The sequence below is a fragment of the Symphodus melops genome, assembly GCF_947650265.1.
Source record: "Symphodus melops genome assembly, chromosome: 7".
In the NCBI taxonomy this organism is placed as follows: Eukaryota; Metazoa; Chordata; class Actinopteri; order Labriformes; family Labridae; genus Symphodus; species Symphodus melops.
The window spans coordinates 8,843,148-8,863,016 of NC_136697.1; the positions used below are offsets into that span (position 1 = coordinate 8,843,148).

Below are 19,869 nucleotides of genomic sequence, written 5' to 3' on the forward strand. Positions count from 1 at the left end.
GCTGATTGAATTGAACTGCATGTTTTAACCTCTTAGAAGAGCAGTTGAGAAATTGAATTGGAGAGGAGACAAAACAAGACTACTGGAGACAAGTGGGAAGGAAACAAGGCAAGGTTACATCAGATCAGTGGAAGCCAAAGGAAAAAAAGATATAAGGGAACCAGGCTGGAGAAGAGACCAGGAGAGAACAGAAGATGAAACTAAGAAAAGACAGAACAAAGCAATTGAGAAAAGAAAAAAAAGAGCGAAGGAGACAAGGAGATGTATAAAAAGGTGACTTTGAGAGGATGCAGAGAAGAGAGAACAATCAGAATACAGAAAGTATAAAAGGAGATAAAACCAGAGAGTTGAAAGCGAAGCATGAAGGACAGGGTGAAGAAGGAGATATCAAAAGGAGAGAAACTAGAAGACAACATGAAACACGGAGATGGAGGAGAGGTTGGGAAGAAAGAAACAAGAACAGAGGAGAAGAAAGGAAAAAGCTCCCCCTTTTTGCGTTTAATCACTGAATTGTTTCTACTTCTAACTCGCAAGTGCTCTGTCATTGGCTGGGAAAACACCAACTCCCTGCCCAAAGAAAAACCTGACTCAAAATTGATTGTATGGAAGTTTAAATAACAACAAAAGAGAGTGGAATCAAGAAAAAGGCAAAAGAGGAGATAATGTACCAAGAAGACAAGATAATTAATCAGAAGGGGAGAAAATAAATAAAAAGAGAGGGGGGGACCATGTTCCTGTGACATCACATTGAGGCTGGGAAGCTCAAATAAACAAGTAAGCATTATATATAACATGGACATGGTCTCAGTGACATCACCCTCTGGTTTCCAAAGAGGCAAGAAGCCCAACAATGGGAGTCACCTTTTTAGAAATGCCAACGCAAACTAACTTCTGGCTACTTTAAAGCACGCAATGATGGGGAAGGGGGGACAAGCCGAATGAATATAATGGTTGATAAAATACAACCATCAAGTTCGAAGTCAACAGTTTAAGATCAGAAATGGCTCAAGTAAGGACTAGCCTCCTGGCTAACAGATACAACAAACCCACCTGTCAGTGAAATCAGATTAACTCTTTGCCTTTGCCATCAACATTAACATTAATGTTCACTTTTAGTCAGGTGAGCGTACCAAAAGAACACAATGTCTTTGTCACAATGCACAGTACAGGGTAGACAGTGATGGTCTTAAATACAGAATCACGTTGTGTCAATAGTATCCCTCTTTGTATCCATCAGCTCGTTTGTAGATTTGTTTGAAGGAACGTGCTGGTGAATAAAATAATGTTTCCATTTCGTCACTTTCACTTAAAAAAAATCTTTCGAGAAAGTAGGGGTGGGAGGCGAGAGGAGTAGATCACAAGGGGAAAAGAATGAGATGAGGAAACGCAAAAGAGGAACAGACGAGATGAGAGAAGAAAAGATGAGAGGAATAGAAACAAGCAGGGGCCTCCCAAGGGTCCCTACCTGTGTGCTGACATGGAGGAAGGAGAACAAGGGACATAAGTGAGAGAGGCAGTTTGATGAAGGGGCAAAAACATGTGAGTCACTAAGAGTGAGGAAGGTGATGCTGAGAGGGGATGACAGGCCGGATGGCTGATGAAATGAACAAGGAGGAGAGGAAGAGACAGATGGACGGACTGCAGGATAAAATGTCCACTAAGCAAACTTAGCTGAGTGCATATTAAAAGACCCACACTATGGCCTTATTGAGCAATAGATCAATAGCCCCTCAGTGTGTGTGACCGCATGTGTGTTAAGGATAGAGAGAGATGTAAAAGGGGGGGAAGGTGAGAGATAGCAGAATAAAAGTGTCACTGTACATGCCGTAAATAGACTTAGCAGGCCTCGGGTTCTCGAGCCAGTGTCTCTCCCTCTGTGCATTTCTCTTTCTATCAGACTGACATGTCAGCAGGAAAACATGTGGTCTTTTCAGAAAGAACACACCAACAGCCTTGTCAGTAGCCTCAGGACCAGAAAGGGGCATTTCCATATCGCTGACCACATCTCTGCCCCGTGTTGTTTATTTACTTATTTATTTTATGAAGGGAGAATGTGCTGAGTATAGGCATCTCTCATTATTCAGTCCTCACCCCTCTCTCTCCCCTCTCTCTCTTGTCCTTTTCCACTCGTGTTATTAAGTTTAAACCAGAGCTGTGAGTGAACCCGAGTCGACAGCGTGTGCAGGCACCAATGTGTACACATTTCACACTTGCTGCGTCGGTTTAACTCACAAAAACAAACAAATAAAACATGTTTTGACCCCCCTAATTTGGAATTCTGAGCTTCAACACAATAAATGCAGACACTCAAACTTTTCTAATCTCCTTTTGTTTTTGAGAAGTCCTTCACTGACCGGATTATTTCTCTCAGTCTCAATGTAATCACAACATGGTGAATGTAATCACGTTTCTTCTCAGAATAAAATGATTCCTTTTAGGATTAGGCCACAAAATCACAGACTATGGCAGACTGTTATTTGAGGAAGGACGGCAGATTTTTTTTGGTTCTTTAATTATTTTTACATGTATTTTCTAAATGATTTTTCAAAGTGCATCACCACTTTGTCTTTAAAAAGGTTTTATATCATATGTTATCATCCAACCAAGTAACTGCAGATTGAGTTTTAAGGCGGATTGATTAAATGGAGTTCTATTGTCTACTAAAAGCCCTAAAAATAGAGGTAAACACAAATATCCTCAAAGCTGCATACAATATGTTTTGTACGTTATTTTACTTGTTGCACAGAAAGATTTGTTGCTCATGGGTTTAGGGTTAGGAATTTTCGCGTCTCGCCCTTTAGGCCTATACCTGCTCTGATGTTAAATGTCATGACGAGGATTTTTGTTGTGACTTGACTTGTCTTTCTTCAGTGTGGTGTCCCTTGAGCTTATGAAAACATGTTTTAGAGGTGTGAAAAAAGCTTTGTCTGTCCACCACTAACTTAGTAAGATTATATGTCTTTCATCTCAGCAGATTTATGAACAAGTTAGAGGATTAAGGCAGTGTACAGACTGTACGATTGTATAAATGCAGAGGGGAACCGTCAGGGCTCGAGGCACTCAGAGAGCTGAGGTTTGACAGCCAAGGTTCAGGCTACTGTATAAATGTCATGAGGAAACGTCAGCTACACTCTACAAGTGAATGGACATGTATTAAGTGCTCACATTGCATGAGCCAATCGTCAAGCACGACAACCTGAGTGACCAAGGGACAGAGCATTGACAAGTGTCAATAAAGTTTTGTTTGAAAACTGCCACAGTGTAATGTGTAGTTCAGTCATCTTTTATGTATGGCTTAAATACAAATACAGTCAAAAAGGCTCTCGTTCTATCACACACACACACACACACACACACACACGCTCATCACCAACAAACACAAGCTAACAAGGTAAACTTCCTAAAAAAAAATCAATTTCTGATGGAGGTTTTTCCTGCCAACTTTCCTCTTGATTAGATCCAGTGATCGGAGGGGAAGACATCAAACACGTTTGTCTGCTGTTGATGCAGTGCTTACTGACGCTGCCTCACAGTGTGCACAAACACAAAGTGGGGTAATCAGCTCGTGGCTCTGCTCTCACTGTGTGAGTGTGTACAGTCTTATAACAAGCCACACATTCATCCGATTGGTCGAGAGCAGCTGAAACTCTATAAACTCCTCATCAAATGACAGCGGACTGACCTGGACTCTAAAACCAGGTCTAAAACTGCCTCTCTAGCCACACTGTATGCCTGGCTTTCTGAAGCACTGTCACATCTGTAGCATGTGTCGATCCCTACATTTTTGCTCTTTTTCCCTCCAACCTTAGACGAACTCTTGATAAAAAAATATCACAGGCTCTTCAAAAAGGGTTTACATATTTAATATCTAACCTCCTAAAGTGTGCTGCACATTAATGCAAACTGACAAACATGCACTAATGCATGCACTATAGCTGTTTTCATTATAATGGGGGGAGGGGGGGGGATTTTAGACCTAAAACATTTAAAACAGTGACCCCATCAACATTTCATTGGGCTGTCTGATTACATTATGAAGGAAGGAGTAAGCCTCCTCACAAAAGAACAACTTTTGTTGTAGGTATTAACAATATTTGCCAAACAACTCATTGCTTGATTTACGCTCATATCGACACATCAAATTTAGGATGAGATAATCCTTTATTCATCTCATAAATGGAGAAATTTGCAGTGTTACAGCAGCAAAGCAGGAGAGCAGAAGAAACATCAAAGTGCAAAATTAAATTAGATAAAAATATAAAAATGTAAACAAAAATATGCATCAAAAATAGTTCATAAATAGAGCCAGTAACAGGGTGGAAGTTGTTACTAGAAGATTTAAGTATGAACACTATCATGCACGCAGTGCATATAAGGGTCGACATGTTATTGCACAAGGTCTGGTATGACTGTTGTTATTATAAGCTAGCATCATAATGATTTAGAGAGACATGACAAATGTGTCCATGTAATTCTATTTTTTCTCCATTTATTTGTTACGTTCCTATTTCTCGACGACTTGCAAACCCTCACTTCTTTTGACTCTAGCCGAGCTTCTTTGCCATATGGGGATTTAGTGAGAGCAGTGGATCTATCTCATACAGGCTGTCTATAAAAAAATAAAAGTAGAGTCGAGCAGCAGAGATGTATTTGGGTTCTTATTTCACATGAACTTGAGAAGTCACTTGACTCTACTGTGAATACTTTACAACTGAAGATTTTTATCTTTTTTTAATGAAAGCTCACATTACTTTGACAGATTCTTGTAAGGAGTCGGTACATCGACTTTCATTATACCTGAAAGTTAAATTCACCTCTGGTCACTGACAATTTCCATACAGATGAGACTATTTCACTTTAAAGCCTCTCCAGAGGTGTACGCAGGTCATTTCTGACTTTCCATTAAAGGGCAGAAATTGACAAAATGAGAAGAAAGATTGTCTCTCATTAAAAGGCAAAAGAATAACTTCTTTTGAGAAAAAGAGGGAAGATATGGAGAGGTTGAAACTGCCTCTTCTTTGTAAAATATCCTCAGAATGAAGGTCTAGAAACTCAAAGTGGATCTTTCAAGGACAACAAAACAAGCCTTACTCACCCAAAGCACACACAATGCCTCCACACATCTCTTCATACTGAAACTCCATTCCTTTTCATTCACACACTATTGTCATACATTCGTCCTTTCCTCTGTCACTCGTCCTCCCCACGCTCCTCTTATCACAGTCCTTGCTTTGAAACATCCGGTACAGAAGATGGAGAGAGATGCGGCTGTGTGTGTGTCTTGTTTGAATGCTCTATGCGTCTGTGTGTGTGTGTGTGTGTGTGTGTGTGTGTGTGTGTGTGTGTGTGTGTGTGTGTGTGTGTGTGTGTGTGTGTGTGTGTGTGTGTGTGTGTGTGAGTGTAGGTGTGTGTGTGTGTGTGTGTGTGTGTGTGTGTGTGTGTCCATGTATGGGGAATACAAACATGCATAAAGATAGCAGAAGCAGCAGTGGCCTGTAAGAGTGAGATAATCTAGACAGAGAAGTCCCATTTGGAGAGAAAAAGAAAACAGGAGCAGAGGGACGGAGAGATGGAGCCCCTCTAGAGAATAAAACAGAAAAAAGAGGTGATGTTTGCAGCAGCAGCACAATGTGAGTCTGTATATTTGATATATGTGACAGGACATAAAAAAAACAACGTGCGTGCTTTGACGAAAAAATTGCAGGGATGACGGTGAAGCTTTGAACTTAAATACCATATACTGTGCACACAAGTTCAAATCAAGGTCAAACTATGCAGACTGTCAGTGTTACCTCGCTTCTAGCAGCAGCCACTCTGCACCCACAGTCACTCTGAAACTAATGAAGTTCACACAAAAGGACAGCCTGCCAGTGATGCATAAAATATTTCCTCATAAAGTCCTGAACATTATAACCCGCCTGTGGTCTGTTCTGTGGATTTCAAGCATTGCTAAATTGATTTAGTGCAGTTTGTTTCTTCTTCAGTGGTTTTGTTTCGCCTCGGCCTGCGTCCAATGTTGCTTGCCGCCAAAAAATAAAAAGAGTGAAGTGAGCGCTTGGATCCACATGATTAATTTGCATTTAAATTATTATATCATTTGCGTATGACCACACATATATTGGGCTGTATGCAAACACTTGACATCAGGCATCAAAAACACACGGGTATCCAAATAAAAACAAAACAATTAGAAGTCACTTAAAAGGTAAAACCAAATCTAAAGAAAAATAAATAAAGTCTATTTCAACAAAGTTGTCCTTTTCTTGTTTTCTTGGTATTTCAATTCATATTTCACAATGACTCTATCTTTTAGAATCAGAACTAAAAAATGTCAGACTACTTAATTTCAAGCTCATTTTCACTGTTTTTTTAAAAAACAGACTAATACTAATACTAAAGCCTCTATATTACCTGCTCATGTAACAACAAGATGAGTCATTTATGTATTGTTATGATTAATGGGTAATTGTACGCACAAAACCTGGTTCAAACAGCTACGTACACATTTTCCACAATGAGCGACATGTTTGATTGGTAACAGAATGAGATGTTTGTTAAAAAACACGACTTGTACATGAACAGCAAAAAGAGAAGAGGTACCACGTCTGTCCACAGGGGTCACCATTGTTATCACAGTGTTGTTCTTAAAGGAGGTTTAAATTCAAAACAATTTTGGGTCGCCCAAATCCTCTTTGAAGGGATTCGTCCTTAATGCTGTTCAATGAGATATCTTAGTCTGAACCAAACTGATTTAAATTGAAAGACCGATGGATATACCGTCCCGGCAGACTCTAATATGCCCTCCTGTTTCGTTCCATTTTCAGATGATCACAGCAAATCAGTCCACAAGAAATCACAATGAAATGAATTGAACACACATTTTTTTTTCTTATTAAGCTCGCGCTTTAGCTGTCAATGTCTGCACAGGGAGGTAAAAGTAATCAATTAGTTGTGTTCAGGATTTATGACCAACTTTGATCAATTCGTAGATCTGTTTTCTTCTCTTGAATTGTTTACCCTCTCTGTGCAGTGTGAAAAAAAGCCAAAGTACACCCAGGGGAACTTTTATTATAGAACAATAAAGATAAAAAAGAATAATATGTATTTCCTGGCCCTTTACAGCCATAATGGATGATCGAACTTTATTCCCACATAATGAGTTTGCAAACAAAGCATTTATCCCTGGATACTGCAAACAGTCAGAGATTGATTTGGCTGATCAAAGATGGATCCCGCAAGAGTTTTTCCCTTCTGAAGCATTCTTATAAAGGAGACCTTCATGCTTGGAAGAAGATTTATGGCGTAATACCCAGGCAGAGAGCCGAGACAAAGGAAGTCTTGAAAATAGGGTTTAGAGTAGGAATAGATGAGTAAAGATCACTGTTGTTTTCAAGAGGTTTGTGGATGCCTTTCAACTGCATTTACATTGTTGGGCATCAATAATGTTCAGGCCTTCGTAGCTACATGGCATTTCTCATGACAGATTTTTCTATTGGAGACTTGATTGGAAGGATTTTTGAAGGAAGTGTTCAACTTGAGAGCATTTCAAATCTTTCTGGAAGGTTTATCTTGTTGCATCATTTAGCAGCCCGTCATGGCTTGTATGTGTTTTATCCTTTGTCTGACACTTACAGCCGTGTGCTAAGCTCAACCCTCCTCTCTTGTATCTACGGGTGCAACGCACACAACACACTGATAGACACTGCTTTCAGTCAAAGTTCAACAGAGTGTCACTAAAATGATCTGTAGATTTCATTTTTCTAAATGACTGAACATTAAGTGAAATAAGTTAAAAACATAAAATCTGGGGAACTGTTCACCTAATGGTTATCCCTTAAAGGTTTGCTATGCTGCTGGTGGTGATCATGGATCTGTCAGGGGAGTTTGTAAAGTAGGTTACTTTACTCCAAGTGAGTTTTTACTGGCAGCAGCAGACACTGTGACGTGATGTGAGCTCAGTCTCATCTGTTTTCATGCTGCTTTGAATGCATCCTGTTTGAAATACAGCTATTACCTGGTTGGCAGGTTGCTTTCACCTGCAGCTTTTAATCTGCATTCACCCAATTAAATGACACCATGGAGTCAGACTCTTAATGTCATTAATTTAAAACACTTTGAATATTTAAGTGACGCAAAACAAAGTTTTGGTTTTTTGTAATTTACACATGGTAGAATTTAGTGTTTGTAAGAGCAGGTTATTCATAGAATATGTGCTGTTTGTGTATAGCATCTCACAGGGTGAGTCACCGTTGGCTATATAAGGAAGGATCCCTTGTTACCGGTTACCGCGAAGCAGTGGTGTGCAATGGTTAAAGTCAGGTGTTTTTTTGGTGTCAAAATGTGGACATAAATGACAGAAATAAATGAATAGTATGATCAACAAAGACTTGAACTTTCATTCATCATGGGAGTGATGCTCTTTGCTGCTCCAGCAAAGAGCAAACAGTCACGAGTCAAAGCACCGTCAACCAGATGCATCGTCCTCAAATCGTCTTTAATTGACTTTTAAAAAGAGACCAGCTACACCAGACCCAAATCTTCCTGCCAAAGGAGCAACATACCTGAAACTCCTTTTCCCAAGGCCCTGACACATTTTGAAAACAGATAACAAGAATAATAATAATAGTTTTGTGAGCTTCCAAGATTTCAAAATAAAGTTACACAAGCAGCAAGTTGAGTATTGCCTTATAAATAATGACAAGCCAATCATTTAGACCCTAAAGTACAAAGATGAGTTCAGGCCTTATGATTTTCTATCAATGCTCCATGGTGAACAGTATCTATAGATTTAAGGCATTAAGAAGACGCATGGAGAGATAAGTGACATTTATCTTAACACTTTAAAGTGAGAGATTACAGAACTTCAAAGGGCGGATTTATTGAGGTTTTTATTTAAAGCCCCCCTTAAATCTTTGAAGACACAGAACTTTAGAAAATTACATCATACAATCTTTGTTTATATGGAAGGCCACAAAGAATTGCATTCATGAAACTTATTCACACAGCCGTTTGTGTAAATGTGAACGGACGTATATTTTACCGCAGAACATTTTTATGACCAGCCATCTAACAAAAACTCCACCAAAAGTCTTGTGAGCCAACGTGTGAATGCACCAAGTAATATTCAGGAATTGGGCACTGTGCAGGAGATGTAGCTACTCTTTAATTTTCCCCAGTAAGTTCTTCTCCAGTTTTTTGTCTTTGCCATGAGTATATCTGAAAACACATAGCACTGATACAAAGTCAAAGACTGTGATTATAGCGTATGACTCTGTTGCTCTATCTGCAGTCTTGGGCATGTTAACATTACACTCTGACTTCCACAGCGGGAAATATCAGAAAGGGCGTCTCCGGAAAATGTCAAGCATGCTGTCAGGAGTACATAAATTAAGCATGATGCCACTTGCTTTAAGGTTTTATGTTCTAAGAAGTAGAGAAATCATAATCTTGGATTTTCCTTCATTAGAAAAAAAAAAAAATACAATTTAATAGCCAATGCATTTTCTTTTTTCTTTTTTTTTTTCATGCAAGTATAAGAACACATTTTGCATAATCTCTCTTCAAAAGTCGAATTTGCAGCTTGACAACAGAGGGAAACATGGACACGATAACAGCAGGACGGACTGGGCCTAATTCTCTTCTGACTCAAATCTTCAGACAGCAGAGATTACAACCCAAAAAATTGGAAAACACAACTTATACAGAGAGCATGGATTGGCAGTAAAAATCAAGTAATGATGTCCTAGATTCTTCTGTCCCCACTATCGCAATCATTGTTTGACGTTGTTAAAACTATGAAAGTTACAGTTTTAATAGGACGTCTTGTACTTGATGCCAGTTTTCCTGCCTAACTTTAAAAGAATGGACTAAGTGTCTGCTGAACAACCAAGTTCCCAAGATAATGATTTTGTCTGGAGTTGCTTAAGTGTAAATTTGCCCAAATCCAACAAAGAGCAGCTGAGCGATGAGCCTCCACACAGCAGGGAAAATCTATCAGTGTACGTGCTCGAAGTGAACAAGGATCTTTCTTCCCACACAGCTTGCAACTTCACAAAATGAAGTCACTCTTCCCCATGAGAGTAAGGTTGGCTTAGGTCAGAGGTGGTTCAAAAAGTCATTTCCCGTGACTGTGTTGTGCCCATGTGGTGCTGAGCGGCAGGTACTGAGTCCATTCACTCAAACGGGAGCAGTGAGTGAGCACACATTATGACCAATACATTATGACACATTATGACCATTTTTTACAACACACATATCCTCCAAACACAGTCTGCTTTTTTAAGACCAGATCTGGCAACACGAGTATATCTTTTCTTGTGAGATCTGTCAACACCTTTTTTCACAAGTGCTGGCAGCTAATAGGTCTCTTCTCTTCAAAACATTAGCTGCTGCCACTCAGTCCAACCAGTAATTAGAAAGAGATTAAAAGACTTGTATATGTGGAACCATGAATTAAAAGTGAAAGATATTGTGTGTTCTTCTGTATTGTTATTATTATTGATCTGTGTTTAAAAGCTGAGAAAGAGAAACGTTGTCAAACCAATATTGCCAAATGAAAGAATACTTTCAGGCAGAACTGTGTTAAAACTTTTTCTTTTTTAAGTGCTGAGGAGTAGAAAAGTTAAATTACCTTTTTTTTTTGGACTGACCTTAAAAATGATCAGATTTATAACTCAAACGTGAATTGATTTTGAACCATGAACTCTTGTACAAGTCCGTTGGGCTTCCATTTTGATTTCTTTTTTGGAATTTGTGCGAAACAAATAAACTAAACTAAACTAATACTAAATTATAGCATAGTATAGTAGTGCCTTATCTCTTACCTTTTTTACACAGCTGTCTGACATAATCCTGCTCTCTACCTTGTCCCACCTCTACTCATGGTATAGTGAGCAGTGTCTGGTTTTGGAGACAACCTGAGACCTTTTTCATTCATTTGTTTGTGTTTTACTTGGAGGATAAAAAGGTACCCTTTATGAAATCCCCTTAATACCAGGTGTCTCTTTTATCATTTCTTGATGCTTGCTGCTTCAGAAAGCAGATACATGAATTGCTTGACAGACCTGTCATGTCAAGTTAAGCTTTCCAAACTGCAACTGAACAGTCACAAGCTTATTTGACAATACACTGCAGGCTCAAGTGAGCGTTTTCCATCAAAGCCCCAGCCCTCTATTCACCTACCCTCTGCGCTGATTTCTCGAGAGCGGACGAGGTCGCTCTTGTTGCCCACCAGGATGATTGGTGTTTGCGGCTGGGCCTCCCTGAGGAGGAGGCGGAGCTGGGCGGTGCGGTGGAAACTTCGCCTGTCCGTCACAGAGAAGACGAGGATACACACGTCGCACTGCAGAGTGGACAGATCCTGGTGACACAAACACACACACGCACATTAATAAAACAACACCTCAGAGCCACGGATTACTGCTAAACAAAGACAGGAAAGATCCAATGGCAGCTGGATTAGCGTTAAATGTCAGTAAAATCTGATAGATTACAGCAGAGTCTTTAAAAGCAGTACAAATAAACAACTTTTTTCACCCAGATTTTCACCTTAAGTCCCTATTTTCTTGTTCCAAAGCTTATAGCATCCTAAGGACAGCACCAATACCAGGCAGGCACCACTCAAGTTTTTACCCTGGTCCCACGAGAGGACATGGACGGGTCTTTGCACAGCTTGCCTGCATGCACGTCACGCTTCACTTTGAATCTCCTGACCCTTTTAGCAGTGACCAACAACATCCCGTTGGGGCTTTCTGTCACAGACACTCAATTAGCTTGAGTGGTTTTCATAAAAAAAACAAAAAAAAAACAGCAGCTTCAAACTGCAGACGACCATCTTTGTCCTCCCTTCTCGTCGCTTCATGATTCTGTTGGCCACATTTACATACAACTGACGGTGGGGGAAGATTAAAATCCTCTCAGGGCAATGCTCCCCAGGCTGAAATCAGTGCATTCATGACTAAACCCATGACCGTGTAATTTATCACAGTTCACTAAATGAAGATATCTTCTTATTATTGTATGAGCTGCTGAGTGAAGTCATATACAAGGATTTTGGCATCTGAGGATGTGACCTGCAGATATTTCAGTTTAATCCTAAAGGCTCTGGTTATGTGGGTGAAGTATCATGTACCATTTAGTGCCTCTGCTTTGTTTCAACAGATAAGGAAATTCAAACTTTGACCACATGGCGTTCACTGTTGTAAGAACATTAGGTATGATGTGTAGAGTCACACATGACAAACAAACCCACTACGATTTATCACTCAGCTTTACAGGCCCCCTCAGCTCATATTACTGTTGGGTAAAAATACCCAACTGCAGTTTGATTGCCATCATCAATCCTGTTTGTGGTTGGCAGAGCTATCAGGGGAAAAATAGGTTTAAAAAATAGGTTTTTCTTTTTTTTTTTTTTTTTATTATTATCACATGCCGAGAACTATAGCTGCATATTTTTGGACAAAAATTATATTGAGAAGTATTTTTTTTATTGAGATATGAAAAACAGGAGTTCATACCAGATACATGTAGTGTGTTCATATGGATTCAAAATCAAATCAAAACCTCATCCTACCACAGCGACAGAGGCTCACACATATACACACAAACACCCACACACACCAACACACACACACACACACACACACACACACACACACACAGACACACAATGAGAATAGAGACAAAAGACGGAGGGAGACCAGTCAGTTGTAATAAGATTTTTAAAATAAACGCCTTACTTACTGCTTTTTACAGTATACAAGTTATTATTGTTAATTGTGTGATTTATTTTGTGTAGTATATATGCTACTTGTGTAAATACACACTCTATGCTCAGTTGCTTTTTTGTACTTATCTTGTGTTTAATTCCCCCCACCGCAACAAGCCAGCTAAAAACTCAAATGACGAGTTTCATTCAGTTAATTTGCATATTTAAGTATACACATTTTATGAAATTCTTATTGTTGAATATGTAAAAGGAAACTGTTTGCCAAAACAATGGCTGCAATGCAAAGGCACGTTTCCACTCTTGCTGACATCATCAATCTTTTTAAGTTTATATGAGGATTTGTCTAACCTTCATTTACCATGATCATTTTAATATTCCTGCAGTGTTGGCATCTCCACTGTACTGTACTGTTTAAAAAATGCTCAGGAGGTCAACTTTAAAAGGAGCACAATCAATACAAACCATTTTTTCACGAAAAGACAGAAACATGAGGCCAGACGAACAGTGTTTGTGTCTGTGTCAATACAACAAGAGAAATTGTTTTATATCCAGCTGGGTTTCTCGTAGAGAAGCACAGAATGTGTCTTCAAATAAAATCTGAGCTATTACCACAAAGTCAACAGAATATTTCTGTTGATGCAACAGTGTTGAGCACGCAGGCTTTTCACTTCACTTAACTGTCAACATGTCCTCGGGGGAAATAGCAAAATTATATTTGAGGATTGGTTAAGGCTTAGGTCTATATTTTTCATTTGTGTTATTTCTAAAAACTGCAAATGTCTGATGATTTATTGGAAGTAAAAACAATCAATTGTTTTAGAACTGAAAATAGCCCTCTGAAGCTGTAAACATTGGTGACTAAATCAATATGAAAACGTGTTATTCCCTTCAGATAAACTAATCTGCTGCCAGATCTGGACCACATTTGTTGTGCATTTTTTGTGAGTTTGTGTGTTTTTGTGGGTACGTGGATGCCCTTGCCCTACATCCACAGCCCCGGAGGTAACTTCCTGCCCTCCAGAGAGATTCAGACGCCTGAAAAATTCACACAGTCGCTCTGTGGCCAAGTAGTATCGGATCAGACCCTGGAGCAGGAAATTCACGGGGAGCCCCTTGGCACTGTGTGTGTTTGATGGAGCGCAGGAACAGACAGCGAACGGGGAAAGCATTGGCATGAAAGCTGGCCACCTGTCACTGTCTGATTCAGGGATGAGGAGGAGGAATAGAAACAACAAGGCAGAGAGAGAGAGACAGAGACAGACACACACACACAGAGAGAGAGAGAGAGAGAGAGAGAGAGAGAGGGAGAGAGACAGAGACAGAGACAGACACACACACACAGAGAGAGAGAGAGAGAGAGAGAGAGAGAGAGAGAGAGAGAGAGAGAGAGAGAGAGAGAGAGACTAAGCTCTGAAAGTAAAAGGGTCCAAACACAGAGTGGCTATCGATTGACACTGTGATGAAGCGTTTCAGGAGAAAAACTGTGAGCAGGTAAGTATCCATCCATCAAAAGGAGGCTGAGCATCTCCGGACAGAGCCAACTCTCTCCCCCCTCCTCTTTTCTAGATTAAGCAGCTCCTCTGTGTCCTCAGAAAGCAGGCCATCTGTCAATACCCCCACCCCACACACACACACACACACACACACACACACACACACACACACACACACACACATACTTGGCCTAATACAGGAACACAAAAGCCAAGCACACAAACAATAATCCGCAAAAATATCCACATCACACATAAATATGCCCAGATCACAATGTATTCAGGAACATTTTAAAATAACTTCAGGAAAACAAAGAACTCATCTGGCTGACAGAGCCCATTCTCTCCAAATATGAACGCTATATCCGACAATAAGGTGGACAGCAGACAATGAATTCTGACCATCCATTAATCCATCCATCATCCATCTTCTGTACTGCTTTCCCGTTTGGGGTCGCAGGGGGCTGGAGCCAATCCCAGCTGTCATTGGGCGACAGGCGGGGTACACCCTGGATTGTTCGCCAGTCAATCACAGAGCTGACATATAGAGACAGACAATCAGCCACACTCACATTCACACCTGCAGGCAATTTAAAGTCACCAATTAACCTAACGAACATGTCTTTAGACAGAGAGAGGAAGCAGCATACGCAAAGAGCACCTACGCATGCATGACTGCACTCCCTCCCACAACTCATCCTCGTCAAATTTGTAGACGACAAAAACCATAGGGGGACTCATTTATAACTAACAATAATGAAATTGCCTATAGGCAGGAGGTCCAGACACTGACCACCTGGTGTGAGAGCAACGACCTCCTCCAAGAAAACAAAATAAATCATAAACGACTTCAGGAAAAACAAAATAACACACCACGATGGTATGTGCATCAACGGGGATGTGGTGGAGAGTAAAACTGTTGGGCAATCCCAGCAGTGCCACCATTTATGGTCACAACTGAATATTAAGTAAACGCACAGTAACAACAAAAAATAAATACATGTTGCTCAATATGGCAAAACTGAAATAAAAAACTGGATTAAAAACTACTTGACCGCTTAAAGGCAGTAAAGGTCAGTAAACCCAGCATATATTTTGTATTTCATATTTTATATGTTGCAACCAAGTTTTGTTGTACACATGCAATGACAATAAAGATCTTTCAATCTATCTATAGGGAGAACATGCAAACTAACTCCTCACTGTGGCGACAGAGCGAACCTCTGCTATGCCCAACTCCGACCATATTGCACTGTAGGTTGTTTTTTTTTGTTTTAAGAAAGTTTAACCAATCAGAATTTTCTACGTAGAATTCTTACAGCTGTGATTCATAATGAAACCCAACCAGTAAATCACTTACCCAATTACATCAGATGGATATAAGCAAGCCATAGATATGTTATCTATCTGCAAATATTTTTTTCCAATATGTGATGGCTTGATAACTTTTTGCAGAACAACTAATGCAGAATCATTGCTTAGGGTTATTTAGGCACAGCACTATAGTACAGTTTGTCCAGCGGAGCTCTCTCCAGGTGCAGAGCATAAAATACTCTAAACACTGTCTGCAGCACATAAAGCCAAGAAACACATTAGAACTGAGGGAGCAGCCGTCTTGGCACCTTTGCATAGTTATTTCAATTATTTTTTCATGAACTATAGTCTATTTTCATCCCAGCAATAACACTTGTTAAATAGGCCACCATATTTGTAATGACTGAATCACCTGTCTGTCTCTATTTTATGACACAAGAGTGCTCTGTCTGAGTATTCTGCCTATGCTCTTAATAACCCTATGCTAAGAAGTTTAATATGTTCCAACTCATGTTATACACACATACATACATACATACATACATACATACATACATACATACATACATACATACATACATACATACATACATACATATATTTTTGAAAGTAAAAATAAAGTATTATAATTTTTTTTTTTATAAAAGTGCGCTCAAAGTAGAGTCAGAGAGACGTATCTGTTCTACCAATAAAAAGGCAGAATAAAAAAAGCTACTTTTTGAAAGTTCATTTTAACACAAACTTCCTGTTTCTGCTGCAGATAAGAAATTCACATCCAATAAAGCCTGACAGGACTCAAGGTTTCCAGACCTGTTTTAATCAGTGCAGCATACAGCTCAGATGTTTCTCTTGTTAAGGAGATGTATTCTGTTTGATCCAGTAAGAGGATGAAGCTAAACTTCTCAGAGCCATCAGTGGAGTTGTGGTTAAAAATCAGTCTTTGACAAATCGTTAAACTGGAACGGCCCCAAAATAAATGTACACATATTTCTTAAGCCTTTTATTCTTAAAGGAACATTCATCAAACAGAAATACTCTAATAAGCAGTGAAAAGCACACACACACACACACACACACACTAGCCTGCTAGTCATCAGAAACCAGAGAGTGAGGCCACTCACTTATCAGACTGTATTGGCATAACATGCTGTGGCTGTGTGAGGACTCAAACTATTGTTCCTTCCAGTTTTCAGAAAAATTGGCAAAAAAAGCTTTTGGCTGTAGATTAGGAGAGAGAGAGAGAGAGAGAGAGAGAGAGAGAGAGAGAGAGAGAGAGAGAGAGAGAGAGAGAGACAGAGAGAGAGAGAGAGAAAGAGAGAGTGTGTGTGTGTGTGTGTGTGTAGGTAAGTGTGTGTGAGTGTGTGTGTGTGTGTGTGTGTGTGTGTGTGTGTGTGTGTGTGTGTGCGCACGCGCGCCCTGTAACATAATACCCAAACTATTTAATTCTTTCCTCCAGACTCATTTGCTTTGCAGAACAAGATACATGAGTAAAGCAGCTTACGGCCTTTACATGGAAACAAAAGTTTAGACAGCCCTCCACCTGCCACATACACAGCCTGACACAATGAGAAGGATAAAAACACACTGGGGTTGTCACGATACTACAATTCATTCAATACTTTTGGACCATAGACGATAACAATATGAATGGCCGAAGCCTGTGTGATGTCCCCTGACTTTCAGTCAACCTAACGACAGGCTGAGGAGGGTTTTAAGTCTCTTGACATATCGTTACATCACGCACACCTGTGCATCAGACCTAGGTCATTTCATACCAGGCTATAAACATGTTCATTTTTAAAACTACACCAGAGCACTGTAAAATCCAAGGCAAATTTCCCAATGGGACAATAAAGTTAATCTTAATCTTAAAAATGCTTTTTAGCTGTGGCAAGTATGTGACTCACAGGGCTTTTGGAGCAATCCTCAAGCAGTCACACGCCGCTTTGTAAAAACCCAACCATAGAGATGCACGGAATAAGCTAACAAAATAGTTCAAAGTTGTCACCTTTACTGTTCTTTTGAAATGACTCTTGAAGTAATAATTGACACTTTTTGACTTTGAGTGATTCTAAGCTTTAATGCAGCCACAGGCCACCAGCTGTGGCGTTGGATCAGCTAAATGCCTTCTCCTATTTTGCTCTACTACCTCGATATAAACAAGGACAGTGGCCAGATAGCATCTTGTAGCACGGACTGGTTTGGCAGTGTTTAATCTAGAATATGGTTTTAAAGTGGCATCTAACCATTCGACTAGAGCAATACTTAACCAGCCCAAGCATATATATGTTAACCTGCAAGGAGGCCAAAGGCTGGAAATGCTAGCGCTGCTAATGTTAGCGACACACCGCAAATTGATTTGGCATCGTTTGACCATGTACAGGAATTTAATAAATAAATTGTGTTTAATATTGACCGTTTTATGACAGTTATTAATCTATAGACAATAGTTTATTAGTCTGAATTAAATTTGTGTTAAATTGATAGTTGCAGATAGTCATGGTATCAGTATCAAACTTTTGCCAAAGTATTTATGAAATTTAGATACTGTGCTCTCTCTTTTGCTGATGGTAGCTTTTGGTTCAAAAATATGACTGAAGACATGTAGCTTTGTAAAACTTCTGTAGCTTTGATTAGTATTTGATGAAAAAAAAATAGCATAGGTCGTGTTGTTTTTTTAAACATGTGGCATCAAACAGTATCAAAGTATAAGTACACATTTGATAACCTGCCACACATGTTCTTCGTCTATCTTGTCTCCAGGAGCAGAATAAAAGGGCAGACATATCGATAAAGGAGTGAGGGTGATGAATGAAGGAACAAGAGAATAGAAAAAACCGAAGGAGAGAAGAGAGGCGCTAAAGAAAGAATAGGAGAAGCATCTTGTCTGGAAGCTAAGTCAGAATCTGATAATTGGATGATGAAGCTTAGTGTGAATGCTGAGTTGGTGGGTTTGCTCTTTTTCTCTCACTTACATCTCACTGTGCTGCACTGAGACAACGAGCGCCCTACAGAATAGTATTACTGAGACCATCTGGCTAAGCAGGACACACACACGCACACACACACACAGAGAGATAAACGCAAGTACGTCAGCAATGCAAAAGTAGAGCAATGGTGACCATGAATGACCACATCATAACTCCATGCAGCTGACATCATAGCACTGTTATAGTAAAACATTCAGACTATTGCACGCCATGGACACCAGCCACCTCACACAGAGGGAGTGTCCCTCCACGACCCAGACTCCGGCTTTAATATGTCAGCATGTGGTCTCTGCACTGCTGAAGTCTCCAATATAAAATTCCTGAATCCCTGCTGCCTCCAGGGACGCCGTTCTGTTGATGAATGAGAATATCCCTCTAAGAAATCATTAGTGAAAAGAAAAGCAAAGGTGTGCATCTCTCCTGAGAAGATCCGATCCAAACCTTTGTATGTACTGTAAGCTATTATCCGCTTCAGGAAGAAGAGCCAATTTAACTAAAAAGAGAGTGAACAAAACACATGGGCTGGGTACTGCATGTCCGCTCTTAGGAGAGAAATGAGCAAAAGCTGAAATCAAGGACTTTGTTAATCTTCCATAATTTCTCTACATTGGTCACATATTGGGCCATCACATGTCCAATCCTTGGTTACATTTTGATACCATGTGTTCCACGTTGACACAATCTCAGTTTTTTATGATCTGTATCTTCCAAGAGTATAAAACCGTTAAAACAATTTCTTTGAAATGTATCACTGTCAATGTATTTAAAAAAACCCCAAACAATTTAAACATTGTGCGCATGTTTGCTGTTCATTTTTGGTGATTTCAAATGAGATGAAATCACTCAGCATTGGCCTATGAGATAGTCAGCCAGTGGGAAGAAGTCGCAAGTAAAAATAGCACAGAAACACTTTTAATTTAAACTTACTGTTAGTAGATACAATGGGTTTTTTTTAAAATACACACCTCAGACAGTTTAAAAACATTCACTCTGACTCTTCTAACAGTTATTGAGTGTTTTTCATGTTTAAAGATGGCCTTTTACCATCAGCAGTTATTCTAGACATTCTACTCATTACAATTTTAATTCAAAACAATGAACAGCTAAAGATGTTGTTTAAAGGTAGCTTTTTAGCACGACAAGATTTCGTCTCCCGTTGCAAAAATGATTTGAGAAAAGGCTTCCAGCTGAGAGAAAACAAACAAACTGTTAAAGCATAATAGCTTCTATGAATCAGAGCCAGAAAAGAGAAACTGTGAATAGTCCAGAGTGACTCTCATAACGCTGTAAAAACAGGAAAGAGAGAAACGTCAAGGGAAGGAACTCCCTGTGCACAACACCAAAA

The 19,869-nt window shown here is 39.6% G+C and overlaps 1 protein-coding gene across 1 annotated transcript in view; it reads right to left on the reverse strand.

Annotated features, from left to right (window-relative positions):
* Nucleotides 1–19,869, reverse strand: part of rem2 (RAS (RAD and GEM)-like GTP binding 2) — a 36,702-nt gene that overhangs the window by 8,087 nt on the left and 8,746 nt on the right. The window contains exon 4 of the mRNA XM_079349452.1: nt 11,182–11,359. Coding sequence (XP_079205578.1) covers nt 11,182–11,359 — 178 coding nt within the window. The remainder of the gene's footprint in view (nt 1–11,181; nt 11,360–19,869) is intronic.